This window comes from Coptis chinensis, chromosome 3, assembly GCF_015680905.1.
Source record: "Coptis chinensis isolate HL-2020 chromosome 3, ASM1568090v1, whole genome shotgun sequence".
Classification (NCBI taxonomy): Eukaryota; Viridiplantae; Streptophyta; class Magnoliopsida; order Ranunculales; family Ranunculaceae; genus Coptis; species Coptis chinensis.
Window position 1 is genome coordinate 8,291,951 of NC_141458.1, and position 19,449 is coordinate 8,311,399.

At 36.9% G+C, this 19,449-nt stretch overlaps 1 protein-coding gene, 1 long non-coding RNA gene and 1 other non-coding gene across 3 annotated transcripts; all 3 read right to left on the minus strand.

Annotated features, from left to right (window-relative positions):
• Positions 1-2,572: 2,572 nt before the first annotated feature.
• LOC147507712 (putative polygalacturonase At3g15720) lies at positions 2,573-9,303 on the minus strand. Its single transcript, XM_086596403.1, has 10 exons — positions 8,995-9,303; positions 4,573-4,719; positions 4,334-4,468; positions 4,050-4,214; positions 3,882-3,902; positions 3,581-3,788; positions 3,368-3,449; positions 3,174-3,279; positions 2,973-3,089; positions 2,573-2,855 (listed from the first exon to the last, which is right to left on the minus strand). The coding sequence occupies exons 1-10, from the start codon at positions 9,301-9,303 to the stop codon at positions 2,628-2,630; spliced, it is 1,518 nt and encodes a 505-aa protein (XP_086452529.1). The 3' UTR covers positions 2,573-2,627.
• Positions 9,304-10,451: 1,148 nt separating this feature from the next.
• Positions 10,452-11,640, minus strand: LOC147507713 (uncharacterized). The gene is made up of 2 exons (XR_015216219.1): positions 11,274-11,640; positions 10,452-10,911 (listed from the first exon to the last, which is right to left on the minus strand). It is a non-coding gene; the product is annotated as an uncharacterized LOC147507713 (long non-coding RNA).
• Positions 11,641-11,683: 43 nt separating this feature from the next.
• Positions 11,684-11,755, minus strand: TRNAP-AGG (transfer RNA proline (anticodon AGG)). Its single transcript has one exon. It is a non-coding gene; the product is annotated as a tRNA-Pro (tRNA).
• Between the last annotated feature and the right edge of the window lie 7,694 nt (positions 11,756-19,449).

A 19,449-nucleotide genomic window follows, 5' to 3' on the forward strand; every position in this document is an offset into this window, starting at 1 on the left:
GACCGACTTGGGTAAATTCATCTCTTGAATAGTATGGTAGAACAGAATGTCACATGAACTACCGGGATCTATCAAAACACGCTTGACTGTCCAGTCGCTGATTTTGACGTGGACTACTAGTGCGTCATTGTGTGGGAGGCAAACCTTGTTGAGGTCGGCCTCCGTAAAAGTGATATCACCTGAACTGCAACCGGAACTGCGTGGGGCAGGTGCGGCCTGGGAAGAAAAATGGTAAACTTCTTGAAGGGGGCCTACACGCCGTCTTTTCTCTTTGGATGATGTTACTGAATCATCTGGAAACGTTATCATGTGAATGGTTCTGTCATTGTCTCGATCTGACGAATGCTGACGACGCTCGTGGCGGGAGCGATCTCTTGGTCGTCCTCTGCTACGGGAGCGAGCTTGGACATTGTGACGATCATGGCGAGGTGGAGATTAACTGCGCACTCTGCGAGCCATGAGTTTATGGCGCAGATAGCTATCAGTGATGTTGGTGTACTGTTTGATATGCCCTGCTTCAATGAGGTCCTGGAGGTAATGCTTTAGTCCCCAACATGTGTCAGTCTTGTGACATTTTGCTCTGTGGAATGCGCAATAAGGCTTGTTTAGTCGATCTGCTGGTGCATACATCAGGTCGGTAGTATGCAGCCCGCTTGATCTTGTCCAATATATAACTGGGAGATCGTGTGAGGACAGCGAACTCGCAGTTGTTGTTGGTTCGGTTCCGCGGCTACTATTCCTGCGATTTGGACTGCTTTTTAGTAGGTGGAACGTCATCAGAGATCGCTGCAACTTCCTGTTCTTCTGTTAGGCCGTGATGTTTCAGAGCTTCTTGCAACTTAATGTATTTGTCTATGCGAGCGTATAGCTCAGACAACGTTTCTGGACGCTCTTTCATCAACGACCTAGAGAGGTCTGTGTTGCGTACTCGACAGGCGTTGGAGAATGCCAGTGTGGCAAAGGACTCTTTGAGACCACTGGCAAAGGACTCTTTGAGACCACTTTCCATGCATAGCAATTCGGCTTTGAACCGTCCTAGGAATTGGCGAATGGTTTCATTTTCGCCAAATGAGAGCTGGAAGAGTGAATCAAGATCAACTTTTTTACGTCTATTGTGGACGTACTGACTAGTGAACAGATCGGTGAGTTGCTCAAAGGTCTTTATCGAGTCTGACTCGAGTGAAAAGAACCAATCGAGCGCGCCGTCTTTGAAACTGGCAGGAAAGAGACGACAATGAAGATGATCGAACTCTGGTGCACTGTAGAGTGCAATGCTTTGAATGTAGCAAGCCACGTGTTGACCAGGGCACGTGCTGCCATCGTACATCGAAAAATATGGCTGGTCGAAATCTTGAGGAGAGGGTTTACTGAGTACCTCAGCAGTGAATGGGGATGCGCGGTACGTCTTGAGCATTTTCTGAACGATCTGGGTTGCGTCTTTTCGTACTGCACTCTGGCCGATCCTTTGCGACCGTTCGTTAATCTGTTAATTAACTTCGTTGATGCCATTCTCAGCGACGTTACCAACTGGTTACTGTTGTGCGTCTACTTGTGCACGTAGAGCAGCATTTTCTTGCCTGAAAGGGGAAATGCTCTCATTCGTTAAACCTAGCTGGTTTGCATGGCTTTGAACTTGAGCTTCGAGGCTTGCCATGCTTCGTGGGCTTGAGGTTTTTGGTTTTTGTGAAGGTGGTTTCTCAAGTAATCGAGACCACAGACGGCGCCAATGTGAAAGAGTGTTTAGTTCACCTTTACATACAAGGTTGGAGGGAGAATGGGGGTTGAATATGGTAAAGACAGAGTTCGTTGATGAGCGAACTGCCTACGTATCTTCTCTTGATTCTGGGGGGAGAGAAGAATCAGTCTGACGTAGTTCATGTAGGTGGTATTTATAGACATAGGGAGGTGTAGATCCACGAGACACGTGCACTAACATGTATATATGTAGGGTGGAGATTGAGAATGAGTGTTAGGTTGGTTTTGGTAGTAATTGTGTGATGATTGGGAGTGGGTGCAGTAGTTCATATATCACGGTGATTGGAAGTACAGGTATGGCTCTGGTGATGATTACATCTGGATAGGGGATGATGTCATCACTCGAAGCGTTCTGCTTGAGGTCGTCTATTCGACTTGAGGTATTCTGGAGCGAGCTGAAGTGTACCACCTACATAAAGCGAGCTGCTTACGAATTGACCTTGGAGGTCAATGATATGAGTTCGTTACGATCTCTGCTTATGCTTAATGCGTGCTTAATATTCCTCAATGAGAATATTACTCCCTTACAATTAACACTAAACAAAACCATCATCTCTTTATTATTCCAACTTAAGAGTTAAGAACGAACCCTTACTTTTTGGTGTAAATTTAGACATTTACAATGAACATTTCATTTGCATACATTGATGAATTTATATGGAATGTCAAACAGAGACTAATTCATATACTAAGCTTGTTCTCGAGATCCCACTCGTGAACAAAGAAAAAATAATTTCTCATGGGGAATAGGGTAAACAACTACTTTTACTTTTCTTATGATTGAAATTGCGATGGATAGTATACATCAGTTAAATTATCTAATGCTATTGCCTTTGGTAAACAAAAAGACTGAGCTTCAATTTTGCACCCAGCTAGTTGTCGAGACAAGGCACGTCTGGGTTAACATCTGTAGATGTTCCTTTGACATTTAAACAATAAGCCTTCACTTCGTTAGATTCAGGGGTCTTTAAGTGAACTTGTCTTAGATGAATATCCGTGCAGGCAACAGTTTCACTGCAAGCCAGTTTAATTGCGGTTTTGCTACTTGAAGTCCCCTGAAAATTAATGAACTTTACATCGCTCACTTCTACCGCAGATGTCTGTTTAATCATCCAAAACAATGTATGGGATTAGTAAGTACGTTAGATTCAAAAAGATAAAAAATCTTTGTTATTGTGATTGTAACTTGTAAGACAAAATTGAATTATCGAACTTACATTATTCCCACAATTATGGTTGCCGTTGCAATAGTATTGATCAATGACAATAGGATTATCAGTCGAGTCTATTATTATGTCTTCAAATGTGATACTCTTAGCAAAACCAGATCCACCCTACACATTGTAAGAAAAATTAGAGTTAAATGTAAAAAAGTACTAGTACAAGTAAACTTAAAGAATGCAGTACATCACACTCACCTGCCATGTTTTAATCCTCGCTCCGTACATCGTACTACGCAAGGTGCAATTAGAGACATGAATTTGCTCAACAGCAGCAGAGTCGTGTTTGCCTAAGCTTCCAACACTGAGATACAGTAACATACTCGTTAACTGATACTTTCCAAAGGAACTATATGGCAGATACTAGATGGTAATAGTAATCGATGACACACCTTATCCCATGACCCGGACCACAAAAAACTTTACTAATATTAACGTTAGAGGTGGCAGTTCCAATCGAGATGCAATCATCTCCTGTGTATATAATTGCACAAGTTAATACAAAAATGAGATTAAAAATATATGTAAACAGTATACTATTTCAGTAATATCAATATAATAATAATATTAATTTTAAAGCTAGAGATGTCGTATCATATAATTACCTGTTCCGATGACTGAGTTTGTAATTTCAACATTTTTGCAACGTTGGAAATGTATACCATCAGTGTTGGGACTGTCTTCAGGGGCACTTATCTCGACATTAGATATTTTCACTCCATTACATTTATTTAGGACAACATGCATCCCTTGGCTGTTAACAAATTTTAATCCATTGATTTGGAAGTCATCACAGCCATTGACTCCAACAGCCTGATAAATTAATAACAAAAGTGATTAAGCATTGCAACTTTTTTTGTTCCAATAGAGAGTTGAAAATGTATTATAAGTTGGTACGATACTTACCGTGGGTGCTGAAGAGCATTTCTGCAGGTAAAATAGAAAGGAAAAAAAAAAAAAAATTACGTCTAAATTTTTTATTTTTTTTCGATAATCAATTACGTCTAAATTTTTGAAACGAAGGAAATTAATTAATTCAAATGATATGTGAGCATTATAACAAGATCTATTTACTGCTTCACTTTTGCATTCCCACCAAGATGAACCTTGTCCATCAATTTTGCCGGACCCCGACCCATTGATAGTAAGCCCCTTGATTGAGTCGAATAAGATCCAAGTTTCTACATGTTTGCTTTCCCACGATGAAATTTCAGAGGGCGCCAATATATGTCCTAAAATCTGCACAGCCAGTAACTTATAATAAGTAAAAACTTGTACCAATAATGATGTATGTGCGGAAATAAATATTTTAACCTTCTACATGTAAACACAGATTGCAGGATGAACTCCTCAAATACCTGAACATTAATACTATCAGACTCGCAGGGGCCTTCAAAATTTGTTGAACTCAATAAAAAAGATTTGTGTGACGGTATTATCAAAGTCGAAGGAGTTAGCGATCTGCATGCTTTATCCCATGCTTTCAAAAATGCCTGTTGAATACTAGTTTAAAATAATTGAACATAACACGTAATAGTATTGGTTTTAACCCGTGTACAAAAAAGATGAATAAATGATATAGGGATTATAGGCTAACTTGTGAATCATCAGTTTCGCCATCTCCAACAGCTTCAAAATCCATAACATTGACATGACTCGCCGAAGTTTCATCCAAGTAATTCCTTGGCATTCGGGTCCATCCAAATTGAGCACAACATAACAAGAGAGATAGAATAAAGAACTCCTACACACACAGGCACACGTTATTATGAGCTTATAAATCAGATATTCAACTAAATGATTGTTGTTATATAGATACATGTCTATACACACACCTTCAAGTCCATGAAAGCCTCTGCAGATTACAATAGTACACTTTCTTCTTCTTCTTCTTTTATGAAAAAAAAATAAAAAGGTGCACTTTCAACTAGTCCCAGACAAGAAGTTTGGTTATGGTGAAATTTTTACACAAAGTGTGTGATTATTTATTTGCAAAATGTGAAGTTAAATATAGTAAGAAAATATCAGATTATCAACTAACATATCTGCACTAAAGCATTCTTTATATAATTACGTTTGGCAGCTTTTAAATGGAACCTTTTCAGTTAAATCGTCTGGCAACTTTTAGTTCCTATATCTTTACCAAAAAAAAAAAACTTGGCTCCCATATGGAAATTTAGACACCAACATTCCTTTAACGTAGTAGAATACCCAATGGATTTTATTTTTTTTAGTGGGCTTTTAAAGTTTTAATAAAATCTAAACCTCTTTATATTTATATGCAAAGCCAAATAAGTCACAAACTTCCAACAGCCAGTGTGATGATACTGTGAAAATTGTGAATAGGGTTGTCAATGGTTTCGATAGCCTGATAACCGATCCGAACCAAACCGATAAAAAACGGTTTGGATTTTGATAATTTAGTTTGCTTTCTACCGACCCAAATCGAACCGAACCGATAAGATATTGGTTTGCTTTTGGGTTTGCTCTCCACCGAACTGATATGAACCCGAACTGATAAGATAGCATTTTAGTAATATTTATGATTAATTTTGTATATGTTTATTAATTGTGTGGTTAAAATTAATTAATTTAATTTAAAAATTAATTAATTTTATTGTTTTCGGTTCAGGTCAGTTCGGATTCGGTTTGTAATATATTTTATCGGTTTGGTTTTGGGTTCCCAATTTTCTTATTGGTTTGGGTTCAAATTTTCCAAAACTTGATCCAAACCGATCCATTGATATCCCTAAGTGTGAATAGCGAGCACATTATCATCACACTAGTGTGCTCGCCATTCAACTGAAAGTCAGATTGCAGGTACCCACTTAACAACAAGTTGTACTCAATAATCATCTTGTTAATGGTAAAAAAAAAACCCTAGTCATACAAGGCCATAAATAAGAAGGGATGGGCTTTTGCTTTTGCTTTTCTTTTTAATTTTGAATAGGGGATTATGTTTTTGTCTTTCCTTATTTGTTGTAAAAGAATTAAGGATTTTAAAAGACAAATATCAAACTAAAAAGGAAGCCAGGGAAATAAACAATTGTGCCATATGCGGCATATAGGTCGTCTGAATAATTATTCCGCAATCAAATCTTCTCAATTTGGTATAGAGCCATAATTAGAGGCATACTCAAGTTAGTTACTAAAGTGTGACATAGCTTTTTACGGAAATACTTTGATAGTTGAAAATTTAGAAGATTGTAATATCCAATTCAACAGTTAAACCTGTTATTAACCTACTATTATTAATTACCTGCAATGAGTTTTGGGCTACTGTGAGTGTGGAAACAATCTTGGGCTACTGCGAGGTTAGGCTTCGATCCAGAGTTTGCACATTTCTATAGGTGAAGGCCGTGAAGCCCAGAAATGCTGCCCAATATAAAGCGAAATCGTCCTAACGGACCCTTCAACTGGGCTTTAGCAACCTGAGGTTAATCTGCCCAAAATTATCTTTCCGCATTGGAGTCCAATATTTTAATGGTCCTGTATTCTACACCCACCGAATTTGATTGGGCAGCCTCCAATTCAAGCCCAACAAAAACACACACCTCAATACATAAGGGTTACAAGTTTTTTGGAACCGTTCTAATCGGTATCATCTCTCTCGCGAGTTTTGAAACAAAAAAACTCAACTTTTTTTTTACTCTCTTGCTCTTATCTCTTACAATTGTGGTTAAATAAACTTTTGTAATATGTCTCAACACATAGGTAGATTTGGATTAGTTTAAATCGTCTACAAGCAAAATGAGTTATTATGATTTGTGAAGACTTAGGTGGTTTGATAAACATCGAAAAATGTTTCAATACATTATATAAAGCCACGAATGACAAATTTTGGTTGGTTTCAGATCATCCACGATCAGAACGAGTTATTGTGATGGGGGTGGGTTGACTTCATTCTCCGTGTCAACATCTCCTCTAGTTCCCCACAAAGTTACAAAATTATTGTAATCTTGTTGAATGTGGAATGGATCTTCTTGGCACTAGGGATTTTGAAATTAGAAGAGGAGTACGTGGAAGATTTGGAGTTTGTGTTGTGTTATTTTGGTGAGTGCAAGGTTGTTTGGAAGTACCAAACCGAATTATTGTTTGAAAAAGCCCCAAACGACCTAGTGAGATCGTTTTCAATTAAGGTGCCCCAAACGACTCAATGAGATCGTTTCGAATATGACCCAAATAACACAGTAAGGTCGTTTTTAAGGTGCCCCAAACGACTCAGTGAGGTCGTTTTGTATATGGCCCAAACGACATAGTGAGGTCGTTTGAATATTTTTATTTTATTTTTTGAATATTCTTTGTACATTAGTGAGGTCGTTTTGTATATTAATACAAGATTTTGAGTTATTTGAATTGTGCATGGAAGGATCGTTTTGAATGATTTGAGAGTTATGTTGAGTGTTTGAAGCTAGGTTACATAGACACGCCATATTTTGGGGAAAAAAAAATCCGATACGAATTATTTGATTTGATTAAACTTATTATAGTTACTTATTATTATTATTATTATTATTATTATTATTTAGTTTGTGTTTGGTGTTTATGTATAAGAAAAGTGGAATTTGTGTTTGGAATTGATCGTTTAATCAGGGATATGAAAGTGACCAAAAAACAAAATGAACTTCTCAATTTTTGTAGTCCAAACGACTCAGCCATGTGGTCTTAGAGACTGCCCAAACGACCCCGTCATATCGTCTAGCTAAAAACCCGAGAGCTTTGTCTCAAATGACACGCACAAATCGTTTGAGTGTACACTCAAACGACATGGCGAGATCGTTTGAATATACATTCAAATGACCCGGTGGTTTCAATATGGCGAGACCAGTTGGACTTGGTTGTTGGGCTTGAGTTGGAGACTGCCCAATACAAAACATTTTTTTTTAGAAAATGACAAACTTGTAATATATATATATATATATATATTACATCAGTACCCTTTTTTTTTTTTTTTTTTGGGGTTCCCATGCAATTTCATCAGTGCCCAATTAAACTACCTATATTAAACTTGGATATGGATGCAATTCAAGTAATTTGATGCATTAGTGCATTACACATGTAGACCTCCTTAAATAAATGGGTTAAGTAGTATTACCCCCCACTAGATAAGCCAATTAGGATCCCCCCCCCCCCCCAAACGACATAGTGAGGTCGTTTGAATATTTTTATTTTATTTTTTGAATATTCTTTGTACATTAGTGAGGTCGTTTTGTATATTAATACAAGATTTTGAGTTATTTGAATTGTGCATGGAAGGATCGTTTTGAATGATTTGAGAGTTATGTTGAGTGTTTGAAGCTAGGTTACATAGACACGCCATATTTTGGGGAAAAAAAATCTGATACGAATTATTTGATTTGATTAAACTTATTATAGTTACTTATTATTATTATTATTATTATTATTATTATTATTATTTAGTTTGTGTTTGGTGTTTATGTATAAGAAAAGTGGAATTTGTGTTTGGAATTGATCGTTTAATCAGGGATATGAAAGTGACCAAAAAACAAAATGAACTTCTCAATTTTTGTAGTCCAAACGACTTAGCCATGTGGTCTTAGAGACTGCCCAAACGACCCCGTCATATTGTCTAAAAACCCGAGAGCTTTGTCTCAAACGACAAGCACAAATCGTTTGAGTGTACACTCAAACGACATGGCGAGACCGTTTGAATATACATTCAAATGACCCGGTGGTTTCAATATGGCGAGACCAGTTGGACTTGGTTGTTGGGCTTGGGTTGGAGACTGCCCAATACAAAACATTTTTTTTTAGAAAATGTCAAATTTGTAGTATATATATTACATCAGTACCCAATTTTTTATTTTATTTTTTTTTATTTTTTTTTATTTTTGGTTGGCAAGCGGGGTTTTTAACGAGGTCCCCTACCCCTTTATTGATAATCAAACTATAACTCGAGTCACTTACATCTTGTGTACTTTTTTCCACTAGCATCCTCAATTACAATATTCCTAACTTCTAATGAGAATGAGCTAGGATCTAAGTTCAAAACACTTACTGCAGGTACATTTGATGCTAATACATCTGCCAGTCTATTAGATTCTCTAAAAACATGAATTAACTCAAAATACTCTAATTCTTGAATCATCCATTGGATCTCATCCATAATCTGATTGGCTTGCCAAGGGTGGCTTCCTTTACTTTTGACAAAGGACACCACATTCGATGAGTCTGTCTGTGCTTGCAGCCTTTTTATGTTTTTCCCCCTTGCTATTTTTAGCCCTTGATGCAGCCCCTGTAGTTCTATTAAAGCTATAGAATGGTACTTTGATTTTCCATGGCCGCAACAATTACCTCTCTGTATCATCTCGAACCACTGCAGCCCATCCTCCTATCAAGCCTTGTATCGTTCCATCGAGTTTAGAATGTAACGCATACCACTTCCAAACTGTTCCATTTGCGATATTGTATCTCCTCCTTCCTTATTTGGTGCTTGCATTCCAAGTCTCCATGAATTTCATCTCTCCGGTCCTTCCTTCATCTTGTACCTTGTTCCTTGTATCTTGATTTTTACATCTCCAATGATTCCATGAATGAGCTCTTGTGATTGTCTGGTCTTTGATTCTTAAAGATTCTATTGTTCCTTTCTTGCCATATCCGAGAAGAATGCATTCACCATCGCTTTTAGTGAGTCTTGTTGCCCACCTTTCCCCCATTACTTGTTCAAAGACCCCTTTGGAGCTCCTCCCCGCCATGTAAATGCAGTTTGCCTTCTATAACTGCGAAGTATAAGATATTTTGCCATATATACAGGGAGAAATTACAATAGAAGAATAAGTGTTACTCTGTTTCATCCTCTTTCCAACAGAGAACACATGCAATTTCATCAGTGCCCAATTAAACTACCTATATTAAACTTGGATATGGATGCAATTCAAGTAATTTGATGCATTAGTGCATTACACATGTAGACCTCCTTAAATAAATGGGTTAAGTAGTATTACCCCCACTAGATGAGCCAATTAGGATCCCCAAAAAAACACATGGTTAATTTGGTTTGACTATTAACTTTTAAGTCAAATAACTGAAAATGACACAATTGCCCCCACCTAATTAAAATTGAACATTTGTTTTTTCAAAATAATGAGAGCATTTATATAATTTTCAGTTGCTTGACTTGAAATTTAACGGTCAATCCAAATTGACCGTTAAAATCATATGATAATATACTTGGTATAACAAAAACAAGAAAAATCATATTGTTGCCTTGTTGGTAATCATTCATAAGATCATGTAATCACGTATAATACACAGTTGGTTTAGAATACTTTTCTAAACCAATTGTGTATTATATGTGATTACATGATGTTATGAATGATTACCAACAAGGCAACAATATAATTTTTCTTGTTTTTGTTATACCGAGTATATTATCGTATGATAGGGGAAGTTGATTGCAAATCTTTAGAATAATCGAAAAAAAAAAAAAAGATTGCAAATCTTTAGAATAAGACAGAGGCATTGAACTCTTCTTTGGTTTGACTACTTTTTTTTTTTTTTCGATAAATTGGTTTGGCTATCTAACCTTACAAAGACATGAAGAAGAGTACACTGGTCATTTAATCAACTCAACTACTAAAGTACTGAACTAACAAAGAACTAACAAAGAACTAAATTATGGTCTTGTCGCGAACCTACTAGTCAGCTACTACATTGAAGAGATCATTGACTGACTATTACAAAAATCAAATCCAAACCACACTCCATAAGGTATAAATGTGTTGTAATAAAATGTTGCTGGCTGAGAATAATAACCGTTGATCGTCACGGACTCTGGTTTCCAACCGTCAGATCCCATCCTCAGAAGATATAGGTAACAAATGTTGTACATACATGGTCCAGATATCTGGTAAGTATCTGTGGAACATCGCTCAAATGCCCTCGAGTATGGATCATCTAGTCTTGGCACATAGACCTGCTCAACATGGACAAAAGGTTAAAAAGTGATTTGATCAACATAGGCCGGTGTGTTTGATTGATCGGAATCATCGGATAACTTTTTGTTTCTTTTTTTGGCAGTTGGGATTAATTTTCTTTTCGAGAACATAGATTTTCTAGCATTGTTTACACATACTAATTCAATTTAAATATACAAGCCAGACAATCGTCAAACAAGAAAGAAGAGACCCACAGTCTAGTGTTCTTCAGTAATTTGGTTACGTTATTATGCCAGTTCCATAAACCTTACAAACTTGATGATGAACCAAGAATCAATAATCAGTTACTTAAATAGGTTTGACTTAGATTATCAAATTCAGGTCTAAAATTACTACCAACCTGATAACCATAAGCGTCACCAAATGCAAGACCGATCATGTCCCGAGTGAATCTTGTGGAAGAACAGCTTGTTGTTATGCGTACTGTGTATGAACATCTACTTCCAACTTGAGTGTTTTGAACTGTTTTCAAAGATTTGAGTATTTGAGGTTGTGGGTTGATAGAATTACTAGCTTGAGTGACGATGAAAAGCAAGGCAAAAATCAATAGAACTGATGCTACTTTGAGTTTCACCATATCTTTTGGATCTTGGTTAGCAGATTAGTTTGAATCGTGAAACCTTTTGATTATGTAGTCGGCAAGAGGGTTGTGGTAGCTGAGGAAATTGCAACCTTTCACCATCATAAATTTTTGGCCCATTGATGACAACTTTTAAAATAAGTATATGGGGCTTCAAAACATAAAAGGCTGGGGCATTCCGAGAATTGAACTCGGGACCTCTTGCACCCTAAGCAAGAATCATACCACTAGACCAAATGCCCAATTTGCTAGTATTCAACAAATTATTAATGACAATAACGAATACTATTAAGTGCAGATTTAACAATTACCACTATTTATATCCACCCTTTTTTAAGGCTTAAAGAGTTGAGGAATAACATTTATTTTATGATTTTTTTTAAAAAATAAATGATATAGTAGAATTAGTTAAAAGAGTAAGTTTTGTTTATCACACTTTTTATACTATAGTTTATACTACACTCCTCTACAAAATGAGTTAAGTGTTAATAAGTTGTGGTTATGATCTACTAACCTTAGATAACATCCCTATAAAAACTCATCTCATTTGAAAATATCTAACCTAGTTAAATATCTTTGTCAACTTTGATTTTTTTTTAACAACTCAAATTTTTCGATTTTGCAATAATCTTTTGATAGAGTTAAACATTATCAAATGAGTTAAAATTTTGTAGAGATGATCTACTTGGTTAGTTGAACACATCTACAAAAAACTAGATTATAATTCATGTTATAGACAAAATTATGTGGTATGGTATAAAAAGTGTGGTATACGAAACCTACTCGTTAGTTAAAATATTGTAAGAAATGTTTGGATCTACAAGGGTTTGTGCTCCCCACAAGCAGAGCGGATCGGCTCTGAGCAAGTGCGGTAGCACAGGTCCCCATTTATCAAAAGACCCCGAAATTTTAATTACTAACTTAGAGCATCTCTAGGTGGTGGTTGTCACACCCCGAATTTCGACAGAATTCGAAAAAAACATTATTTGTTCCCGACTCTTCGATCTCCGAGGTGTGACACACTCTCCACTCCCAAAAACCCATAAACAGTTTAAAATATGCGGATAATTAAAAACCAATAAAAATTTTAACTTAAACAACAGTCATCTTCATTACCAAAAACAATTTACAAATGAAAATGCAAATAATCTTATCTCAACTGAAAATCTATATCACCTCGAGGAAAAACAAAACTTATATCGAGATAACGCCTAACGCTTAAAACCACAAGCAAAGAACCAATCTTCTTCATCACTAAACCTGTCAAGACTTATCAACTATGTTCATTTAATGAACACACCCGATAAGCAAACATGCAAATCGGGTCAGCATTATAAACAATGCTGGTGTGAGTAGCCCTAAAATACAACATATAATATATATATATATATATATATACACAAACCATACGGCAGTTAGTTCCTCCATCGAGGCGCCTTAACTTTCAACGACTAATATAACATCCTTAAGAATAATAATTAAGGCAGGTAGTTCCTCCACTGAGGCGCCTTAACTTCCCACTAACCACACAACAAACTATACACATAATAAATAAGGCATGTAGTTCCTCCATCGAAATTTTAGGTTCAACTAAACAAATAACCAAACAAACATATTATATAATGCATTCTCATTTCATGCTCAATCACAGAGTGGGTCGCTCTCGCCCAAGTAATTAGTTTGACCCACCCCTTCGCAAAACCATATATGATCATCTATCTACGGATACATCATTAACAAACATATTACCATAATTATATTAATTAAGGTTTTCTTTATGCGTGTCCCTAAAATCACGCCGTTATCTATGTCTTACCTAGTTTCCTGGTTACCACAATCGCTACCCCGAACATGTACATCCACATGCCTCCCCCTTACATAATGAACCACTCGGCGTAACCACCTCGGCGGGATGCCGCGACACCGTAAATCCTCACACGGAAGCAATTATGTAAGTAATGCCACTATTCGCATAAAATATTAGCGATCATCGTTCTATTTTGCTTAACGGAATAATCCAGCCACTATTCGGCTACGCCAGAGGGCCATTCAAATTTTTTATCGAACTTTCGTATGGTCGCCCAAGGCCATTCAGATTAATCAAACGCCAGGGGGGCCACCGAAGGCCATTCAGATTGGCGAAACGCCGGAAGGGCCAATCACATGAGTTGTGGTAGTCGGGGTTCTAGGATTTTCGTTATGTAATTTATTCAGGTGTCATACATTAATGACTCATAAACATTCCACTATATCACGTGCAGGTCAATTACCTTATTGCCCTAAGCCATAATATTTAGAAATATCTCAATTATATCTCATAACCACTTTCATACTTTCACGTGCCAATATATTATTTGACTACACCACACTCCAGGTAAGCAAATATTCACCAATACTATGCTACCTCATAGTAGCATCTCACATATAAAATAATAGAGTATTTATACATTTATGTCTCTAAAACTATTCCATTTAATATATATATCCCAACATATTATCTCATGTCACAATGCTTCAACGTATCACATACATTTTTATTATAACGTATTAGGAATATAATATCTCATAATATCTCAATATCGTCATGTGTCAAAAATACACAACATCAAGGTCAAATCTTTCTTAGATAATGACCACCAAATTATACAAGCTTCCACAGCATTTTATTACTATATGTGTCCATATAATATACACACAAAACGTAGACAAATAAAGCGGTCAGTCCACAATCAAAGCCCAATATATATATGCTTTTACACACTACTCACGTCAAATCTAAATTAGATAATGACCAACCAAGTTATATAATATCGACAATATTTTATATAATCAAATATGTGAAAAACTAGAAAAGTCAACATTCCACAGTCAACGGTCAACAGTCAAAGTCAACGGTCAAAGGTCAAAGGTCAACACCTCATGGTCAAGGTCAAACTCAACATGTCAGGGTCAAAGTCAAAGTCAACCGTCAAAGTCAACGGTCGATTGTCAAAGCCAAACTGTCATCGTCAAAGTCAACATATCATGGTCAAAGTCAACATGTCATGGTCAAAGTCAAACTATCCTGGTCAAAGTCAAACTGTCGTTTCCGTGTTCGACAGGTCCAGGGTCATAGCCATGGTTCATGGCTAAGGTCAAAGGTGCATGGCTAATGGGCTCATGACCAAGGTTATGGTTCGGACCCAACTGGCCAAGCCCAAACCTTAGAACCCAAAAGTCTAAAACCAATTTATTAATTTTACCCGACCCAATTGGGATCAATGTTAAGTCCTATGGACTGGCCCCAAACAATATTAGAAACTGGCCCAAAAACGTTAACTTAAACTGGGCCCAAACTAAACTTAATTAAACTGGTCCAAAGATTACAAAACAAATAGAAAAGGGCCCAACCACCATCAAAATTTCGGCCAAGCCACTAATAGAATTTGGGCCCAAACCAAACACTTAAACATTTCGGCCCAACAATCTAAACCGGCCCAAACAAAAACCAACAAGCAAAGCCCATGAGAAACCGACCCAGGCCCAAGCCCAGCCGGTCATCTCCTTCCTCCAGCAGCCACCAACCACCCAAAAATCCGGCCACCACAATTCCAATCGACCACCTAATTAAACTAATCGGTTTTAATCCTTGCAAAAACCCCTACAACTTTGTCAAACACAAAATCCCCTAATCATTCAATCCCAATTCTTCCAAACTAGATCTAGAAATTCGCAACCGCCATTAATGGCTTCCTGGAGCTCTCCACCACTCTCAAACTCCCCCCCCCTTTACCACCATTCATCAAACCCCAAACAACACTAACCAAAATAGTTCAAAACATTGAAAAATAAAGACAAAAATCGCATCTTTCAGTAACACAGTAAACGCGATCGGCGCCATTAAAGCTTCCCTCAAAGCTTTGGCAGCACCTCCGTCCAGCCCACAACCACCAACATTTCCATCATACCTCGACAACCAACCATACCACAACAAAAAAGAAAGTTCACACAAGCCAAATATGATTTCGTTCAATCACATGACGCCATTAGCGACTTCTTCAGAGCTTGAACAGCTCATCCAATCACCGACAACCACCCTCCAGTACTTAACCCCTGACCTCCATCAACCAATTATACCGACTAACACACCATACATTCAACCTAAGACAAGTTTAAAAGGCAACAGAGACGATCTCTCTGTTTTGCGCCGCCATTGTCAACTTCTCGGAGCTTCGACAGTTTAAGGCTCAGTTCAACAGTCTTTCAAAATACCGTTTAAACACATTTTAACAACTACAAAACTACCGGACGATTAACAATAACCGAATAAATGAACAGAAAAATCTAGTGAAAACATTGGACAGTACAACGGTTTCTGTATACCGGTGAAGTAGAAAACTAACTACTCACCTGTATGAACAGTTCCTACGAATTTCTCCGAGTCCGAGCTGTCGCGCTCCACCCTCCAGAAATCCAGCTTTCATCTCTGCCTCCATTTTTAATATTCTATTATTCTCTGAACCCTATTTTCTAGAAAAAGTGTTTATATACTTGGGTCCCAAACCCAAGCCCAGCCTTCAGGACTTCGGACCCAAAACCGGGCCCGTATCCCGAGTCCAATCCAAATAATTTTGAAAATAAATAATTTAATTAATTAATTAAATAGAAAAATACGTATTTAAAAATACGGGCGTTACAGTGGTAGTATCACCTGCAAGTTTGAGGGCGAAATTTGAAGAAAGTATCATCAAATTTTGACCAACTCTAGATGGTCGTAAATATCGATCGCAAATTTGTATGTAGGGTCTACCATGTGCGCCATTACCAATGTCAGGTGCTAATGTAGGGTCTACCATACACGCCACTGGTACTGTTGCGCGTCATTACCAATGTTGCGTGCTATCGAGTAAAAAGACGCAGATTTCACAAATTGCTTCATTCTCACCCCACACTCCAAAACTATCTCCAAAACTATTTTATTTTACCATGACTTCTTCTTCATTATTGCAAAAAACTAGTCAACATACCGACGTTGACAGATCAGCTCAACAATCATGTTATTTTGATACACTCGATCAAGAGAGGTGCCAAATTTGCACCTCAAGGAAACACTTTGCATTATCATGCAAATATCTGAATGCAAGGTGTCCTAAAGCACCACATTGCCAAGGTTATATGCTCATATATAGAAGCTATAACGAAGATGGTGAATAAGTAAGATTTTTGAAATGGATGTATGATATATACCCTAGTATGAAATCTATAATACAAAACAACTCAGTTTTTAAGCAAAGTTATAAGGGCTTAAGTGGTGGTTCTGATTTCCTTGGGATTTGTGCTAAAAAAATACTTTAAAAGTCCTATTTAGGGCATCTCCAATGGGGGGTGTAAAATTACACCTCCACCTAGGCTTCACGTAGGTGCCATTAGGATTTTACACCTCTAATTGTATAATATTGTATAGCTTATAAATATCCACACTCTATACTCTCCAATGGAAGAGTGTAAAAAAAAAAAATAGATTTTAAACTCGGACGTCATTCCAAGTGACGTCCCTCTTTAATTTAAACTGGGACGTCACTTGGAGTGACGTCCGAGTTAAAAAATTACTTTAGAATTAGAAAGGGACGTTACTCCAAGTGACGTCCGAAAATTATTTCACTCAGACGTCAGTTTGAGTGTCGCCCGGGTTTTTTATTAACTAATAGCAAGAGGGGGAATTCCCCACCCTCTCTATTTGCTAATACATTATTACCTACGGTATATCACCCCCATTGGAGAGAGTTTTTTGATATTTGGAGTGTAAAATTTCCACTCTATACGGTTTACACCCCCCATTGGAGATACTCTTAGTACTACTAAAAACAACCAGAGCAGTCCTTCCAAATTGAAACTCTTCCTACCAAAAAAGGAAAGCTAAATTAAACCCAACAAAAAAGACTTTTACATGTAAACATTTTATTTCCTTCTCTAAATATGAAATTTGATTCGATCGGTTTCTTATGAAAAGAAAAAACCTTCTTGATCTTCAGGTGTTTCGGAACCTTAAGTAGAAATTGATCAAGGCTTTATTGCCGAAAATAACAGGTTTCACTGGAGATATCCTTCGAACCTTGGCTTTCGCAAACACATGTAATTTGATTTATTAGCGAAAATGTTTGAGCTTGGCCTAAGCCCATGGTAGCTTTTCCCAGAACATGTCTTCCTATCAATCTATAATACAAAACAACTCAGTTTTTAAGCAAAGTTATAAGGGCTTAAGTGGTGGTCCTAATTTCCTCGGGATTTGTACTAAAAATACTTTAAGAGTCATATTTAGTAATACTAGAAACATCCAAAGTAGTCCTTTCGGATTGAAACTCTTCCTACCCAAAAAGGAAAGCTAAATTAAACCCAACAAAAAAACCTTTTACGAGTAAACATTTTATTTATTTATCTAAATATTCGACTACTTACAAAGAAATTTCATTTGATCGGTTTCTTATGAAAAGAAAAAACCTTCTCGATCTTTAGGTGTTTCGGAACCTTAATTGGAAATTGTTCAAGGCTTTATTGCTAAAAATAGCAGGTTTCACTGGAGATATCCTTCGGACCTTGGTTCTGCAAACACATGTAATTTGATCTATTAGCAAAAATGTTTGAGCTTGGCCTGAGCCCATGACAGCTTTTCCCATAACATATCTTCCCATCAATTCAAATACCACGATAGCTCCCAATATTAGGGAGACTATTCCGATGATTTCTAATAGGGTAAGAACTGTTTCACTGATTTGTTCAAGGCTCTATTGCCGCAAACAACGAGTTTCATTGGAGATACCCTTCCACCAATTGGTGATTCAAAGATCGCGGTATGTTTGTGACTGCGTTTTAATTATCAATGTTAGATCATTATTTGGTTTTTATATTTTTTATGTACCAATTCAATCAGACTATAGATGTGTGCGATCATTAGCTACCTAAGCTATCTTAGCTTCGGTTATGCTTTGGCTGAAAGGTTTTAACCATCAAAATTTGCAGTTTTTAAACAAAGTTATAAGGGCTTAAGTGGTGGTCCTGATTTTCTCAAGATTTGTGCTAAAAAATACTTTAAGAGTCCTATTTAGTACTGCTAGAAACAACCAAATCAGTCGTTTCGGATTGAAACTCTTCCTACCCAAAAAGAAAAGCTAAATTAAACCCAACAAAAAAGGCTTTTACGAGTTAACATTTTATTTCCTTCTCTAAATATTCGACTAATTACAAAGAAATTTGATTCGATCAGTTTCTTATGAAAAGAAAAAACCTTCTCGATCTTCAGGTGTTTCGGAACCTTAAGTGGAAATTGTTCAAGGCTTTATTGCCGAAAACAACAGGTTTCACTGGAGATATCCTTCAGACCTTGGCTTCCGCAAACACATGTAATTTGATCTATTAGCAAAAATGTTTGAGCTTGGCCTAAGCCCATGGTAGCTTTTCCCAGAACATGTCTTCCTATCGATTCAAATACCACGATAGTTCCCAATATTAGGGAGACTATTCCGATGATTTCTAATAGGGTAAAAATTGCTTCACTAATTTGTTTAAGGCTCTATTGCCGCAAACAACAGGTTTCATTGGAGATACTCTTCCAGCCAATTGACTGATTTGAGTATCGTGGTATGTTTGTGACAGATTTTTAATTATAAATGTTAGATTATTATTTATTTTTTATATTTTTTAGGTACCAATTCGATCAGACTATAGATGTGTGCGATCAATAGCTACCTAGTTCCAATAGTGACTGGACTGTATGAGCACTTAAAAATTATCGTGTGCCCATATACAAAGTCTCTTCCACCCTTTATGCAACTACCAACTCCCCACACTTCCCATCTAATTCAAGAATAAGCCATTATAGACATTATATTAGTGCTAGAAGTCTTGATTGAATCCTAGCGCGCCCTTCCTATATACTAAAACCCTCCTTGTAATCGAAGGG